This window comes from Rhineura floridana, chromosome 1 (genome assembly GCF_030035675.1).
Source record: "Rhineura floridana isolate rRhiFlo1 chromosome 1, rRhiFlo1.hap2, whole genome shotgun sequence".
Taxonomy (NCBI): domain Eukaryota; kingdom Metazoa; phylum Chordata; class Lepidosauria; order Squamata; family Rhineuridae; genus Rhineura; species Rhineura floridana.
In genome coordinates this window covers 248,349,907-248,367,068 of record NC_084480.1, presented here as the reverse complement: position 1 = coordinate 248,367,068, position 17,162 = coordinate 248,349,907, and the positions used below count along the sequence as shown (strand labels likewise).

The window sequence follows — 17,162 nt, the reverse complement described above, 5'->3', positions numbered from 1 at the left end:
AATGATACTGCTAAGTGAAGCTACAAAAAAAAACATGTCAGACTTTGAAGCTCTGGGAAGGAAACTCAAGGACTTTGTGGCCCAGACAGTTTTTGTTAAAACAATCAGTAAAAAAAGAGCCAAGGTCAAAAATATCATCATGAATACTAATTATACAACTTCTAATTATGTTGCATGAATATGTTAACAACAGTTTATAGAGATGAAAGATAACCTGATCAATCTTATTCTGCAGGTGGTGTACATGAAACGCACATGCTCTCTCTCTCGCTCTCTCTGTAGGCCTTGCCTCTAAGTGCAAACATAGAGAAGGTCAATGAATACAGCATTTGGGGAGATGGAGTAGATCTGAACAAGGACTAGACTTCTGAAGTGGAAAACCATCTCTTAACAGCAGCAGCCTCTTCTCCAGGGGTAGAAAGAACTTTTCTTCCTTTGGACTAATTCATTCTAATTTGAGAAACTGGGAATTGAAAAAGCAGGAAAGCTTGTATACTTTTCCAGAGAAGCCAAAGGTGAAGAAGACTGAGTTAACTGTACCACCCAATATTATAAGTTTCTCATGTTAACTTGGTAGAAATGGCCTACATCTTTTTAAAGAATGTTACGTTTCTCTAAAAACTGAATTAACCATTCAAACATCCATGTCCATATTTTGTTAATGTTTGTTGAAGAAGAAAACTAACCAGAAGAACAAATAATTATACTAGTACAATTTAAAAGCCTGTTTGGTGGTGGTGATTCTGGCACATCTTGACAAAAATATCATGATTAATTGAACAGATGTAGCTGGTTCATCTCCTGAATGACTTCACAAGTTCATTCTGCTTTAGTACTAAAATAACCAAACTATCCATCCCATTTTTGATTAAATTAATCTGAAAACAATTCAGAATTGCTTATTGTGTACCCACCTTGTAATGAAACCTAAATTTCTGAATATGTATTAAGTTTATATTAAACAATAATGTACTTCTCTTAAAAATGACTAAATAGAATCTTCCTCACTAGTGACTTAAACTGATTTAAATCATTAAAACTGAGTCTCAGAGAAGTGATTTAAATCATTATTTAAATCAATTTGATTTAAATCAACCCTGACAGGAACTGTGAGAACAGCTCTAATGGGGCCCAATAACAGTCTTCATATAAGTGTAGGAAGAATGCCAGATCATAAATCACATGGTCTTCCATGTCTGTATATTAATGACCAGAGTATGAGAAACAAACAGGACAAACTTGAACTTTTAATACAGGAGGGTAAATATGAGTTGATAGGTATAACTGGGACTTGGTGGGATGACCCCCATGATGCAATACAGCAACTGAAGGATATAACTTGTTCAACAGGAACAGAAGGAATAGAAAAGGAGGTGGAATTGCACAATTTGTTAAAAATATATATCCCTGCACAGAAATACAGTAAGATGATCTTGGTAGCCTCACCAAGAGTACCTGGATTACAATAAATGGGGGAAGGAATAAAAGGACCATGGTGGTTGGAATCTACTACCAACTACCAATCAAAGAGAAGACGACGAGAATGGAATTTTTGCAAAGCAAATTGCCCATGTTTCAAGGAGGCATGAAATGTAATGGGGGACTTCAATTACCCTGTTATCTGTTGGGAGAAAAATTCTGCCAAGCCAGGCCCCTCCAAGAAATTCCTGACTTGTGTTGCTGATGACTTTCCCCTACAGAGAGTGGAAGAAGGAACTATAGGATCAGCTATCCTTGACTTGATTCTAACCTGGGAATTCTGGGCAAAAGTGACCATATTATACTTGACTTCTTGATTTTAAAGGACAAAAGCTGAGCGAAGCTATACACATATCCTGGACTTCAGGAAAGCCAATTTTAACAAACTCAGAGCAATGATAAGTGAGGTTCCATGGCAAGCTACCCTAATGAGAAAAGGAGTCCAAGATAGGTGTGGGGTTTCTAAAAAGGGAAATTCTAATGGCACAATGGCAAACAATTCCAACAAGGAAAAAAGGTGGAAGACAGCAGAAAAAGCCAATGTGGCTTCACAAAAAGCTTACAGATGACCTGAAAACAAAAAAATCACACATATGGAAAGCAGAAGGAAGGCCAGGCTACAAAGGAAAGTACAAACAGGTAGCACAGAATTGCAGGGATGGCATCAGGAAGACTAAAGCTGAGAATGAGCTGAGGTTAGTGAGGGATGCTAAAAGCAACAAACAAGCATACTGAAAGAAAAGAAATGGTGGTTCAGCTACTCAATGAGGATAACAAAATGGTAACTGATGATAAAGAAAAAGCAGAAGTGTTCGAGTCCTACTTTGGTTCAGTCTTCTCTCAAAAGAGGGTCTATGACCCTCCTGACAAACAGTACAAGTTGAAGGGGTAGGATTGCAGCTTGAGATTGATAGACAATGATCAAGGAATACTGAATTACTTTGAACAAGTTCAAATCTCCAGGACCTGATGAATTGCATCCTAGAGTACTGGCTGAAGAACTCTTGGAAGCACTGTCTATTATCTTTGAGAAATCATGGAGGATGGGTGAAGTGTTGGATGACTGGAGAAGGGGTAATGTTGTCCCTATGTTCAAAAAGGAGGAAGCTGGGAACTACAGACCAGTCAGTTAACATCAGTCCCTGGGAAAATTCTGGAGCAGATTATAAAGCGGCCAGTCTGTAAGCACCTTGAAAACAATGCACTGATTACAAGCTGCCAACATGCATTTGTCCAAAACAAATCCTGACAGAGTAATCTTATTTTTTGATTAGGGAATCTCCATGGTAGACTGTGGATGTATATATCTTGACTTCAGCAAAATGTTTGACCAAGTGCCTTATAATATTCTGATTAGCAAGCTAGCTAAATGTGGGCTGGATGGAACAACTATCAGGTGGATACAGAGTTGACTACAGAACTGTACTCAAAGAGTGCTTTATCAATGATTCCTTCTCAAACTTATCGATCATTCCTTCTCAAAGTGGGGGGAAGTAACAAGCAGGGTACCACAGGTCTCAGTCCTCGGCCCAGTGCTCTTCAACATTTTAAACAACGATTCGGATGAGAAGGCGCAGGGAATGCTCATCAGATTTGCAGATGACACAAAATTGGGAGGGACAGCTAATACCCTAGAGGACAGAAACAAAATTCAAGGTGATCTTGATAGTTTCAGCCCAATATTCCAGTCTAACAGAATGAAATTTTACAGATAAGTGCAAGCTTCTACACCTAGGAAAAAGAAACCAAATGCAAAGCTATAAATGGGGGGTACTTTGCTACATGGGAGAAGCATCTTGGAATGGTTGTTGATCACAAGCTGAATATGAGTCAACAGTGTGATGCAGCTGTAACAAAGGGAAATGCTATTTTAGGCTGCATTAATAGAAATACAGTTTCTATATCACATGAAGTACTAGTTCCTCTCTATTTGGCACTGGTTAGGCCTCATCTTAGGTACTGTGTCCAGTTCTGGACATAACGCTTTAAGAAGGATGCAGACAAATTGAGGAGAGACTGAAAGAAATAGGCATATTTAGCCTTGAGAAGAGAAGAGTGAGGCGAGATATAACACTCTTACTTATTTTATTTGTTTTGTTACATTTATATCTCATATGTTCTCCAAGGAGCTGAAGGTGGTGTACATGGCTCTCCCCCTCCTCATTTATTCCCCACAACAACCCTGTAAGGTAGGTTAGGCTGAGTAGAGATGTGAAGGCCAGGAAAAACTGGAAAAAATCAGGAAAAAAAATGTTTTTTCCAAAGCAATTTTTGTTTTTTTCCTGAAAAACTGGAAAAATTGAAAAAATGAAGAAAAAATGGATTATGGAATGTTTTATTTTAGCATGATGAATAGAATGTTTCGTTGAATCTCCCCCCCCCCATTTTTCTCAGTTCTTTTTATGGGAATGGATGCTTTATGTCTGCCTGACACTGTGGAAGACTAGTTGAGACATAAATAATTTTCTTTGTTATTAATGTTGATGGTTTCTTCTTTTTTTAAATTGTTTTTTGCCTGCTCCTCATAAACTGGCAAAATGAAAGGGGTTCTTTACAGTTCAGGTGTTCCTTACAGTTCAGGATCTTGTAGATCCATTTGTTACCAAAAAAAGTAAAAATTTTAAAAAGTAAATTCAATTTGTAATAACTGTTTGAATAAAATGTACTTTTAATATACCAAATGTGATAATTTTATGCCAAGCCAACTTGTACATAATTACATTTTAATGTTCCTGAAGTAACAAAGTGATTTTCAATCAGTAAAAAGTGCTAATATTGCATTTTTTTAATTTTTCTGAAAATTTCCATTTTTTTCTGACAAAAACCAGGCAAAAACAGTTTTTCTCTGTGGCTTCAAAATTTCCGGAAATTTTACATCTCTAAGACTGAGAGGCAGTGACTGGCCCAAGGTCACCCAGTGAGCTTCATGGGCGAGTGGAGATTCAAACCCTGGTCTCCCAGGTCGTAGTCCAACACTCTAACCCAGACTTTCCCAACCAGTGTGCCTCCAGATGTTGTTGGACCACAATTTCCATCTTTCCTGACCATTGGCAATGCTGGCTGAGGCTGATGGGAGTTGTGGTCCAACAACATCTGGAGGCACACTGGTTGGGAAAGGCTGCTCTAACCACTACATCACACTGGTTCTCTTCAAGAACTTGAAAGGTTGTCAGATAGAGGGGGGCCAGGATCTCTTCTCAATCACCCCCAGAGTGCAAACATGGAGTAATGGGCTCAAGTTGCAGGAAGCCAGATTTCAGCTGAACATCAGGAAGAACTTCCTCACTGTTAGGGCGGTACATCAATGGAACCAATTACCTAGGGAGGTGGTGGGCTCTCCAACACTGGAGGCATTCAAGAGGCAGCTGCACAGCCATCTGTCGGGAATGCTTTAAATTGGATTCCTGCATTGAGCAGAGGGTTAGACTCGATGGCCTTATAGGCTCCTTCCAACTCTACTATTCTATGATTCTATGAGACTTCCCTTAGACACCATCTAATGGATGTCCATGACATTCCACAACTGCCATCACTACAGCAGTAGTGAGAAAAACACTAATCATCCTTATCCTCCTACATTTTGCTGCAGGAGTGGTAAAAGCATAATTCCTTAACATAATACATAATCAAGAAGAACTTCCCTAGATACCAAATGGTTGCTTCATTACTTATAAAACTGATAAAAATACTCAACCATATGAAATGTTTCAGAGCAGACAACACAGAAATAAGGTTCAATTGGAAAATTTAAAACCAGAGTGGAGGTGGGAGGAGTGAAAGAATCACAGTATTATATGTACCTCAAGTACAGATGCGAGGGTAGATGAATCCAGTGGCCTCTTTTTTCTTGGCCCAATGGCTGCCAGAGCTGCACGATTTGCCTCCATTTGCTGCATTTGTGCAAGTTCTAATTGCTGCATCTAATTTAGGAGAAAAAGAGGAAATTATGAATAGGTTGATCTGCAGTACCCTGAAAGCTGCAATTCACCTTGAATCAGTTACAGTCTTAATCTTGGCCTGCCAGTTAGAAATTTATAGATTTTTAAACAGACATAGAATTGTTAGTCTGCCCATTATCCATTTGCAATGCAAAAAGTTTCAGTGTGAAGCCTATTTAGTGACATTATTCTACAGACAAGTCTAAAAATATCCATACTTCAATGCAGTTTTTATCATTTAAGAATGATTACATAATATTCCTCTAAAATATGCTTCCCATTCTCTGTTTATAAAAAAAGATGGATTTACTCTGAAAGAACCTGTATTACTCGGAAAACATCTTAGCTTCCATCTTAGAGGAAACAGCTTTGACATAAGAAAATGTACCTAAAGTCATTCTGGCTGCCATTTGTAATGTGTTAAAATCGCTAGACCAATGCAGGCAGGTGCACTGTGCCCACTGCATACAAGACCACATCCTTTTTAGTGCCAGACCACACACACATGCAAGATACTTGGGAACTCTGCACTATGACCACAACCAAATATATGAATATTTCAGCTGAAGAGCACTGCTCAGCAGGTATCTGGAGATTGACAAGTTCTAAGATGTTAGACCTTCCATGGCCAATTCACAAAGTTATATACCCAAACATAATTATATGCCCAAATTATACAGTAATACCTCAGTTAACAAATCCTCTAGGAAGGAAGCTCCTTTTAACTAAGGATTTTTTTAAAGGTTAAACTGACCAACTTTGCTATGGATAAACTTTCAAGCCTTTGCTTTAAGGTGAAACTGACCAGACTGTGTCTTTGCTTTGCTATCAAGAAACTGATAAGCCTGTGCCTTTGCTTTGCTAGAGTGAAACTGACAAGCCTTGTGTTTGCTTTGCATTAAAAAGATCTCTTGCTTTCCCAGGTCTGGGAAATGAAGAATCCAATATGATTCAGGGGAGAGGAAGGGGAAGGCACCTATCTCTATTATTTCCATGTTATTCCTACCTCTGGTAGGAAAGTTTCTGTTAAAGAATTAATGCCCAGGAAAGCATCTACTTTGTTAACTGAGGTATTACTCTACACCCAGTTGATCAATGCGCTCTGCAGGTGAGGGCCTCCTGCAAATACCATCTTATCAGGAGGTCTGTTCTGCACAACATAGGAAGCAGACCTTTAGTGTTGTGGCACCGACACTCTGGAATTCCCTCCCCTTAAATATTAGACAGGCGCCATCTTTGTTATCTTTTCAGCGCCTACTGAAGACCTTCCTTTTTCAACAAGCCTTTTAAGTGGATACTTTATCCCAGTCTGCGTCTGTGTTGGAACTGCTTTTCAAGATGTTTTAATTTTTTTGTGTGTTTTAATGTTTTTAAAGACTTTTGTTTTAAGATGTTTTAGAGCGCTTATAGTGTTTGCCACCCTAGGCTCCTTCTGGGAGGAAGGATGGGATATAAATTTAATAAATAAAATAAAATAAGTAATTGCATGTTGCAGACAGTAACAACTGTGTTGTGTGAACCAGCCCTACGTGCCTTTACCACCACCAACGGCCTCAAGGGTTCAACTCAGCTACAACTGCTTATAGCAGGGCTACCTACTTGCCTCTAAATATTGTTCCAACTCTATCAGCCCCAGCCAGCATGGCCAATGGTCAGAGAGAATGGGAGTTGGAGTCCAAAACATCTGGTTAGCCACCCCCGCCTTAGGGGTTAGGAATGTTGCTATCCCTAAACCAGTTGAAGCAATGTCCTGCTAAGTCTCAGACTAGTACTCTAGATTTCTCAACATTACTTTATATTTGCTCAAAAGGGACAAGTCCTGAGATCAGAAGCTTGTCAGAAAGCATTTCAAACCCATTTTCCCTTCTTCGATTTTTCCATCTGCTCCAAGTACAAAGATTTTTTTAAAAACCTGTGTAAAGATCAAATTGCTATGAAAACGTTGCAGAAATTGTAAAATGGTCTTTGTTGCTGCTGGCCTTTTTAATAATAATATATAGGTTTTTTAAAGTCTGGTCTTGAAGCAGTCAGAAGTTTCTAGGTGACACAATAACCATTTTAGTTAATCTGACCTGAAGCACAAATAAAGTGGAGGCACATTTTTAAAGCCCTTCCCAATAGTGAAATGGCATTTGCAGCATAGCTGTAATCACATGAAGCAATTTTTAAGAAGGGAAAACTGCTCTGTTCTCTGTTCACTTTTAAGAAAAGATTTCCTTGCCATCTCACAGAAATTGGATTTTTTCCACTTTCATAAAGCTTACAGAGACACACACACTCACCACACCCTTCCAATACAAGTAGGAAAGCCAAGTATTTTCACTTAATAAGAAGTATATTCACTTGTTGCTCACAACAGCACATGGTTAGCATCTCCCAATACTATAGACAATAGTTTATGGTCACCTCAACTATTACTTTCTTTTGTCCATGCACTAACACTTGTTTCACTGTAGTATAGAGCAAGCATTATCCATCTCAAGGGGAAAGAACTAACATCTTTCAGAGGGCAGGGAAGGCCCAGAACAGTTTTTAAGTGTCATTTTATACCTAAGGGATTTTTTTTTGCAACTTTTCATCTTCACAGCCTCAAGATTTAGCCAGCAAAATTTTCAATCATGCTGCCCTTCCAACAGGAGATATAAATGTAACTAAGATATTCAATTACTGTTTCACCTATCACCACCTGTCACACCATTTGATATGCAAAATGGGTGACATTAGCTCAGTTCCAATGCAATGGGAAACTAATCTTCCAGTATGTGAATAGGGCATGGGAAGCCTCAGGCCTCTCTAACCTACTAGAACGTTCATTCCTGGTTTTAAACTCTGCACAGTTCCCATGGTATGTGAATCTGAGACACCACCCTTTGTTTAATTCAAGAGTGACCAAATGTTTGGGGCAGATGAGGGCATATGGAATCTTGAGACAGTGTAGGGACTATCACAAAATGAAAAAATGCCTCCTATGACTGCCATAGGGGGCATTGACCAGTTACAATAACATTCATTCACAAAACACACTCTTTTTTCCAAGACACACAGCCCCAGAGGAGACTTACAGACATTGGGTATGGTCACTTCTGGTGCTCTTCCCCATAAATTATCCTTTTCTGCATTTGTCTTTTAAAAGGTATTTTACAGGCTCCTCCTTCTTGTTCAGCAGACCAGATGCTGAAGTCAGCCTGAAAAAGTTCTCAAAAGGTTGAGAGGAAGTGTAAGGAATGATGCTCTTCCCACTTCCTCCATCTCTATGTACCTTAAGGCTATAATGGCTCCTCACTTCCAAAGAAAAGAAAAAGGGAGGCTCCACTGGCACCACAGAAGGTCATTATGAATTCAACTGCATCCACAGATACCATGTTGAAGTTCTAGGTACTGACAACAAACCAGGATCTAAAAACTATAGCATGACTCTGCTTTAGTTTCACTAATTATACTTCAAACAAATTGCAGTTCTGAGTTCAACACCATGGGGAACTGTGCTTAAGTTTTCAAAATTGAAGTGAAAGTTTCTGATTTCCTCTGGTGTGCAAAAGAAATTGTGAGGGGAGAAGTGTCTCATTAAGTCTGAACTGGGCCATTAGTTTGTTCTATGGTTCCAATGCTTTGATGATGTGCTCTCCGAAACTGGGGTAATGATGCTCAAGATGTGTGAAAAAACACCTGAAGGGAATGCCCTTCGCATAAAGATAGATACCTACTAGTATGAATTTTGGGAGGGCTGTGTAGAAGCTGTGGGGAAGTGCTGCAATCATCTTTAAAAATGAAATTGAAGGAATTAAAGATTCCTCTCAGTGATGGCAATGTGGTAGCACACATCTTACAGTCCAGTTCTTCCATAATAATTCTGACTGATCTCTGACTCAGCATCATGTATTTAGAATGAGGTAGGCAGCAAAATCCCATAGTATATCCCCATTGCACAACAGTCAGGACAAATTCAATGATCTCTTGGCAGATGACGAGAGTATACACAGTAGTTAGTAGAATGGATGAATGAACTATTACCAGCATAATGAAGATAGAGCTGGGAAGTCAGAAGCTATGCTTTGTTGCTTGGTGGAGAGTCTTGGAGGATTAAGAGCAGATACTGACACTGAACGCAAGAGTGTCTTGCAGTCAAAGAACAATGGGATCAGAGCCCTAAAAGATCCAATGGTGGGCAGGATGGCACACCAATTACAGGGATTACCCTTAGCAAAATAGGTGAAGTCCTAGGGGTTCAGATCCTCACTGTTAATAGCCTAAGGTATCTCTGACAACAGAACTTTTGTGATAGTTGTGCTGTAAAAATTGGACCAATTGAGTTAGAGCAATCTTAAATATTTTGTAACCATTAAAGTACAGGGGTTTGCAGAGACCTCCTGTTTCTTTTTTGCCTGTATGGGCCTCTCTACTGGACTCCTTCGAGAAGAATGGGACGTAAGTTGAAATGCTGTTAATGTCTGTAGAGGGCCTGAAAGGATCTCTCCACAAGTAAGGCTATATATAGGAGTATCCGTCACTGCCCAAAGTTTGAAACAAAGACACTCCAAATATGTGGGGAGCAGGAGCTGGTTTCAAGTACCCCGAATTATGGAATGCCCTCCCTGACGAGATACGCCTGGCGCCTTCTTTGATATCTTTTCGGAGCCAGGTAAAGACCTACCTCTTTGCCCAGGCATTTTAATTCTAGTTTTAATTTTATTTTATAGTTAATTAATTGTAATTTCTATTAATTTTGTCTTAATCTGTTTTTAATTGTGTTTTTATATCTATATGTTGTAATCCACATTCGCTGGCTTTTAAATGTGGTTTTATTCTGTTGTACACCGCCCTGAGGGCCTGTTGCTAAAGGGCGGTTTAAAAGTGCAATAAATAATAATAATAATAATAATAATAATAATAATAATTTACTACCTTTTAAAAGATTGCTTGGCTGAAGAATGCCATTTAGTTAGTTTCAAAGACTCAATATCACAGACTTGGCACCAGAACCTGATGACTTAGAGCTAGATCTGTTGGAATAGGCAAATGTTGCATGATCCCTTTAAGGGATATTTGGGGAATATCCCATGTACCTGTTTTACCATGATGTAACTTCCTAATGGGTGGGGTTACTTACCTGACTTCCTCCTCCTTTGTCCTGGGGGATTTTTGAATATTCTCCTTTGCTGATCTTCCTACCATTGGGAGAGGCCGCATGGCAGACGCTCTCTCTGCTGAGAGCATCAATACTAAAGACTAAGATGGACTGAGACTATTTTTCTTTCATCTAAGCTAGAGACTATGTTTCTGAACATATGAAGAATTTGTGAGTAAATGTTTTATCTTTTACCTAAGAAGATTGTGTCTGTTGTTATTTATATAGAGAAAGGTGGGCCTGCTTATATTTTTATATCTCTGCTAAGAAATAGGACCAACCAAATTAGTTCCTATTTCTCTCTGGTATTTTTATAATACCGAACAAGATCATGGTAACTTAGAAGCTGTGGTGCTGGAACCTGTTGACTGAGGAACTTCAGAAGCTGTTAGAAGCCACTGACCTCTAGTTCAGTATTGTCTATGCTACTTGACAGCAGCTTTTCAATATTTCAGCCAGGAGTCTTTTCCAGCCCTACCTGGAGATATCAGGGACTGAATTTGGGACCATCCGCATATAAAGGATGGGCTCTAGTACTAAGCTACAGTCCTTACCTCTCAAATTTAGATGCTAGTGGGGCAGCTACAGAATAGAATTGATTGAAGCAGCAGAGATAAGAGTCTTGAAAAAACTGGAGGAGTCTCAGAAAGGAATGTGCTCTGAAAAAGTGTCTATAGCTGCAAAATGCATGTTTCCATAGAATGGTTTAGGGGAGCTGGGTTCTAAGCTTCCTTGATTTTGCAGTAAGGTTTTGATAATGTTTAAAAGTCTCATATATACAAATATCACAAATATACAAATGTCAGTGAGACTGGTTATGATGGTCCAGTTCATGGTCAGGAAGTAGCCAAGGGAGAAGGTTCTTTACCCTCTTACTCTTTGTAAATGACACTCAAGTAGGCAAAAAGCAAAGAGCCAGCATTTCAAGTTTCTAAGGCTGTCTGGCTCTCTGTACGTTTCAGACTATGGCTTCGATCAGCTATGACCATTGACCATGCTGGCTTGGGCTGATGGGAATTGGAGTCCAACAACATCTAGGACTGCACCAGATTGGAGGAAGGCTGTTTTAGAACTTTCAAGAAAACCCCACTTGTGCAATCTTATGAGGGACAGCAAAGAACTCACAAAATAATAGTTGCATCAGGGTGTTTATAGGAAGAAGGGGAACTATGTAGCTTTCATGGTCTGATGAGGAGATTTATTGGGAAATATAGCCACATATAAACCTACTTTATCCTCCGAATTGAGAAATGTTAAGCCCAGGTCCACATTTTAAGGACACAGTTAACCTGGAGTGAGTCCCGAAGGCAACCAGGATGAGAGGTTTCACAACCAAGTTCCATGAGGAACTGTTGAAAGGACTGGATATGTTTAGTCTGGACAACAGAGTATTAAGTGCAGACAGAATAGCAGTCTTCAAATATCTGAAAGGCTGTCATGCAGGAGATGGGACAGACTTGTTTCCTGTAGCTCCAAGGGAGCAGGACCAAGGGGTAGAAGTAGCAGGGAAGCAGATTCTGGCTAAGCATTAGCAGAAACTTCCTAACGGCAAAAACTGTTTGACAGTGGAGCAGACTATCTGGGGAGCTTGTGGATTCTCCTAGGGAATTTGTCTGGGATGCTGTACAGTCTGCTTTGAGTAGGGGGTTGGAACAGACCTCCAAGGTCCCTTCCAGCTCTATGATTCTAGATTGCAACAATCAAACACTCAGATCAGAACAGCAATAAAACCAAGCATATTTTAACAGCCAATAATATTACTGAAAGGACTCTGCAATCTTCCTGCTCTCCTTTCTGTTGGAAGTGGGGCAACAGCAACTCCTGTTTGGGTTTCTTTTGTTTGTATTCCAGAAGGAAAATAAAAGAGCCTACCTTTTTACCTATGCTCTTCTCTACCTAACTTCCTTCCGTTGTAAATTCATATGCTCAGGAAACCTCACCTGCCCCTCCTTCCTTTGTCTTCTTCTTCGACTGTCCAAGGAGAGAGAAGACATCTCTGTCTTTGTTCTCTCTCCTGAACCATGAGGGCAATACCCAAGTCTGGGCATTGTGACGCCAACTTAGTTAATTAAAACTAAGTATGCCTTTCCTATCTACTAGGTATTTCTATAAATAAAGCAGCTTTTCTTATTTTGTTGTTGTTATGTGCCTTCAAGTCAATCAGCGACCTCCAAGAGCATCTGTCGTGAACCACCCTGTTCAGATCTTGTAAGTTCAGGTTTGTGGCTTCCTTTATGGAATCAATCCAGCTCTTCTTTGGTCTTCCTCTTTTTCTACTCCCTTCTGTTTTCCCCAGCATTGTTGTCTTTTCTAGTGAATCATGTCTTCTCATGATGTGTCCAAAGTACGATAACCTCAGTTTCATCATTTTAGCTTCTAGTGATAGTTCTGGTTTAATTTCTTCTAACACCCAATTATTTCATCTTTTTCGTAGACCATGGTATGCACAAAGTTCTCCTCCAACACCACATTTCAAATGAGTTGATTTTTCTCTTATCCCCTTTTTTCATTGTCCAACTCTCACATCCATACATAGAGATCGGAAATACCATGGTCTGAATGATCCTGACTTTAGTGTTCAGCTATACACGTTTGCATTTGAGGACCTTTTCTAGTTCTCTCATAGCTGCCCTCCCCAGTCCTAGCCTTCTTCTGAGTTCTTGACTATTGTCTCCATTTTGGTTAATGACTGTGCCAAGGTACTGATAATCCTTGACAAGTTCAATGTCCTCATTGTCAACTTTAAAGTTACATAAATCTTCTGTTGTCATTACTTTAGTCTTCTTGACGTTCTTTCTTATTAAGTCTCAATGATTTAAATACAGGGTAAAAGCCTGCTTCTTAGGTAAATACACACAATGGCACAGCTCAGACCGCTGAGTTACTCTGCTCATATCCATAAATAAGGGTTATGCCGGCCCAGTAAGCTAAATTGAATTGCAAGTTGTGCCTGAAAGCTAAAAAGCTAAGTACCGTTTGTGATTTACAAGAGAGATCAAAAGGAGACTTTAGGTTAGAGAAATGAAGCAGAACAAAAGATAGGAAATCACGGCTGAAGAATCAACACAAAGTTAGGACTTTGTTAGTTTGATTTTTTTTTTTGTAAATTGCATTGTTTTTATTTGTATTTTGTATTTGTATTTTTACTTGTGTGTAAGCCGCCTTGGGGGCCTATTGGCCGAAAGGCAGCCTAGAAATAAAATATTACATTACATTACTTAAGACAAGTATTCCAAGGCTGGAGAAGGACAATTATGTGATTTGGAGGCTTTGAATGACGGCACTTTTGGAAGGGGAGGATCTGCATGGAGTCTTGACTGATCCTGAACCCTCAGCAGCAGATCAAGCAGCCTCTGCCTCCTGGAAGCACAAACAAGCCAAGGTTAAGTCTCTTCTTATTTCTGCTTTATCAGATGAGGCACTAAATGCTTGCATGGGCTGTAAAAATGCTAAAGAAATATAGGGAAAGCTTGAAAAGTGTATCAGAAAAAGTCTAAAAATCATGTGATGTTTCTCTGTAAGTCACTGTACTTGCTGAGAAAATGCAACAGAGAGAATCTCCATGAACATCTGGAGAGATTTACAAGTCTGTTTCAAGAATTAGAAAGTTGTGGAAAGTCTTTAGATGAGGATTTGCAGAAAGTTATACTATTTGTCTCTCTAAATGAACGTCATTGTTTCATGGCTTGCATACTAAAACAATCAAATCAGAACTTGGATGAGATGGCATATCTTAAAGATCAGGACTATAAAGAAAGACAAGAACAAGCTCTTTCTAAAAAAGCAGAAACAGCAACCAAAGGCTGAGAGATGAGTCATGTCCTGAAGCCACAGAATGGCACAGATAAAGAAAGAATTGCTTCAAATGCAAATCTCCTAATCACCTTCAAAGATATTGTACTAGAAGGGAGAGGGGAGAAAGACTTGATTTTAAAAAGAAGCAAGCTGAAAGGAAAACAAATAGCAGAACGAAAGTGAAACATTCCAGTTACCATGTATCTGATGGAAAGAATGATTATAAAACCAGATTATTAATTGATACTCAGGCAAAAACACATTTAGTAAATAATAAAAATCTTTTAAAAAACTTTAGCCTCCATACACAGAATGTAACTACAGCATCAGGAGACGTTTTCTGTTCACAAGGAATAGGCACTGTGGAGCTACTTTGCAAAATACCAGAGGGCGCCAGAGACCTTGAACTGAAAAACTGTCTATTTGTTCCAGCTTTTAAAAGTAATTAGTAAGTGCCACAAAAATAATGGAGCTTGGAGGTGTACTTCATTTATGTGACAAAATTTGTCAGGTTTTAGACAGGGAGTTGTACTGCAAAATTGAAAAATGGACTTTTACATTTGGAATATTTTGAAACTATGCATGCAATTACAGCCAAAGAAAACTGATTCTGGATGTGCACATGCCAGTGTAGCAGAATCAATGCTCTAGAGAAAGAAAGTTTGTCTAGAGGCATTACAATTGGACAGTATAAATCCACAGAAAAATGTGAATGTTGTATAAAGACAAAAGTGAAAGGAAAACTACAAAACCTCTAAAATTAATTCACACAGACCTTTGTGGACCCATTAGAATTCCATAACAGGGCAGAAATCTTTACATCCTTACTTTCATAGACCGGATATTCTTCAATGCAGAAGGGATGCTAAATCATAGATCCCAAAACTGGCAAAGTTGAAGTATACAGAGCTGTCCACTTTGATGAAGTGTGCACACTAAACAGAAGAGGTGCCACACCAAACAGAAGACAGCAAAATGGAAGACACTGAGCTATTCTTCCATAACAGAAGGGATCACAGTAATATACCAGCAGAGGAAGATGAGGAGTCTGAGCCAGAAGAGGCATCAGAGCCAGAAGGGGCAGCTGAAGCACCAGCACCCATACACTCTGAACACAGCAACAAAGGTGTACCACCAGAAAGACTTGCTTACCTCGTGAGAGATGAACTTTCAGAGCCAGAGACCTGGAAAGAGATTGAAACCTTACCCAAAACTGAAGCTGAGAGGTGGAGGCAGGCAGCCAAGGAAGAACTGGAAGCACTACACAAGAATACAACTTGGACACTGACCAAGCTTCCTCAAGGAAGAAAAACTGTAGGCTGCAACTGGATATTCAAGAAAAAGCTGAATGCTGAAGGAAACATTGAGATAGAAGGCAAGACTAGTAGTCAAAGGATACTTTCAAAAGTATGGATAAGACTACTATCAAACATTTGCTCTTGTAATCAAACACATGACCATCAGAACTCTTCTGAGTGTTGCTGCTAACAAGAAAATGCAGGTGGAAGCACATGGTTATAAAAACAGCATTCTTGCATGGAGAAATAGAAGAGGAAATCTACATGCAACAACCACCAGGGTTTGAAGTTCCAGGAAAAGAAATCTTAGTGTATAAACTTCAAAATCCATCTATGGACTTAAACAGGATGCCAGAGCCTGGAATGAGAAACTAAGCAAAATACTCTTGAAAGAAGGCTTTGCACAAGGCATAGCAGAGCCCTGTCTGCACAGCAAATTCAGGAACAACAGATGGAATTACTTACGGATTTACGTGGATGATCTACTGTTGGCTTATTAAGACCCACTGGACAAGCAACAACTAGTGAATCATCTCAACAAGGAAGTTGAAGTGAAGTGCCTAGGTGCTGTCACTCACTACCTTGGAATACAAATTGAACAAGATCATCATGGATCCTTCTTGCTGAGTCAAAGACAAAAGATCCAAGACCTTCTCAAAAGTCTAGGACTGAAGGATGCACATGCAGCACCTACTCCAATGGAAGTAGAATACCTGAAACCAGACCACAACAACCATGGAAAGACCATGAGAGCTACAGACAAGCCATCAGGAAGCTTCTTTATATCAGCGCTGTTACCTGACCAGATGTGGTGTTAGAAGTGGGATACCTGTGCAGAAAAACCAGCTCGCCAACCAAGAAGGACTAAGAAGCAATCAAGAGAGTGGCAAGATATCTGAAGGGCACTGCAACCATGAAACGGAAATTAGCAGCTACCCGAGATCCCAAACTAGTGAGATATGCAGATGATGATTGGGCTGAAGACATTACAAATCGAAAATCCACCAGTGGATCTTCTATTATGGAGATTCAGTGATGAGCTGGGCAAGTAAGAAACAAGAGACCGTAGCACTCTCTTCCACAGAAGCAGAGTATGTGCGAACTTCTAAACCAAGCAGACAGTTGGCATGGCTACTTGAACTGTTTAAAGATTTAGGCGTCTCTACACCTGGGCCTGTCATGATATATGAAGACAACCAAGGATGCATCAGACTCATGGAGTCAGAAGGGGTGAGTTCTCGAACCAAGCACAGAGACATAAAGCACCATTTTATTAGAGATACCTACCACAGAGGACTACTCAAGATGGAGTATTGTCCCACAGAAGACATGACTGCAGATGCTCTGATGAAGGTGTTGGGCAAAGTCAGATACTGCAAGCTGCAAGACAAGATGAACCTCGTGGGCTGAACCAAGCACTCGTTGAGAAGGGGTGTTGGAAGTGGGGCAAGAGCAACTCCTGTTTGGGTTATTTTGTTTGTATTCCAGAAGGAAGACAGAGTTAGGGTTCTTCAGCTGGCTAGGTTT

General features: G+C 39.7%; 1 protein-coding gene across 4 annotated transcripts in view; it reads right to left on the bottom strand.

Annotated features, from left to right (window-relative positions):
• Positions 1-17,162, bottom strand: part of TAF4B (TATA-box binding protein associated factor 4b) — a 120,184-nt gene that overhangs the window by 26,899 nt on the left and 76,123 nt on the right. For 3 of the 4 annotated variants that reach the window (XM_061597494.1, XM_061597514.1, XM_061597485.1), the window contains exon 14: positions 5,280-5,399. In XM_061597494.1, coding sequence (XP_061453478.1) covers positions 5,280-5,399 — 120 coding nt within the window. Of the gene's footprint in view, positions 1-2,963; positions 3,111-5,279; positions 5,400-17,162 lie in introns of those variants that run through there. The other variant, XM_061597504.1, reaches the window with a different exon arrangement.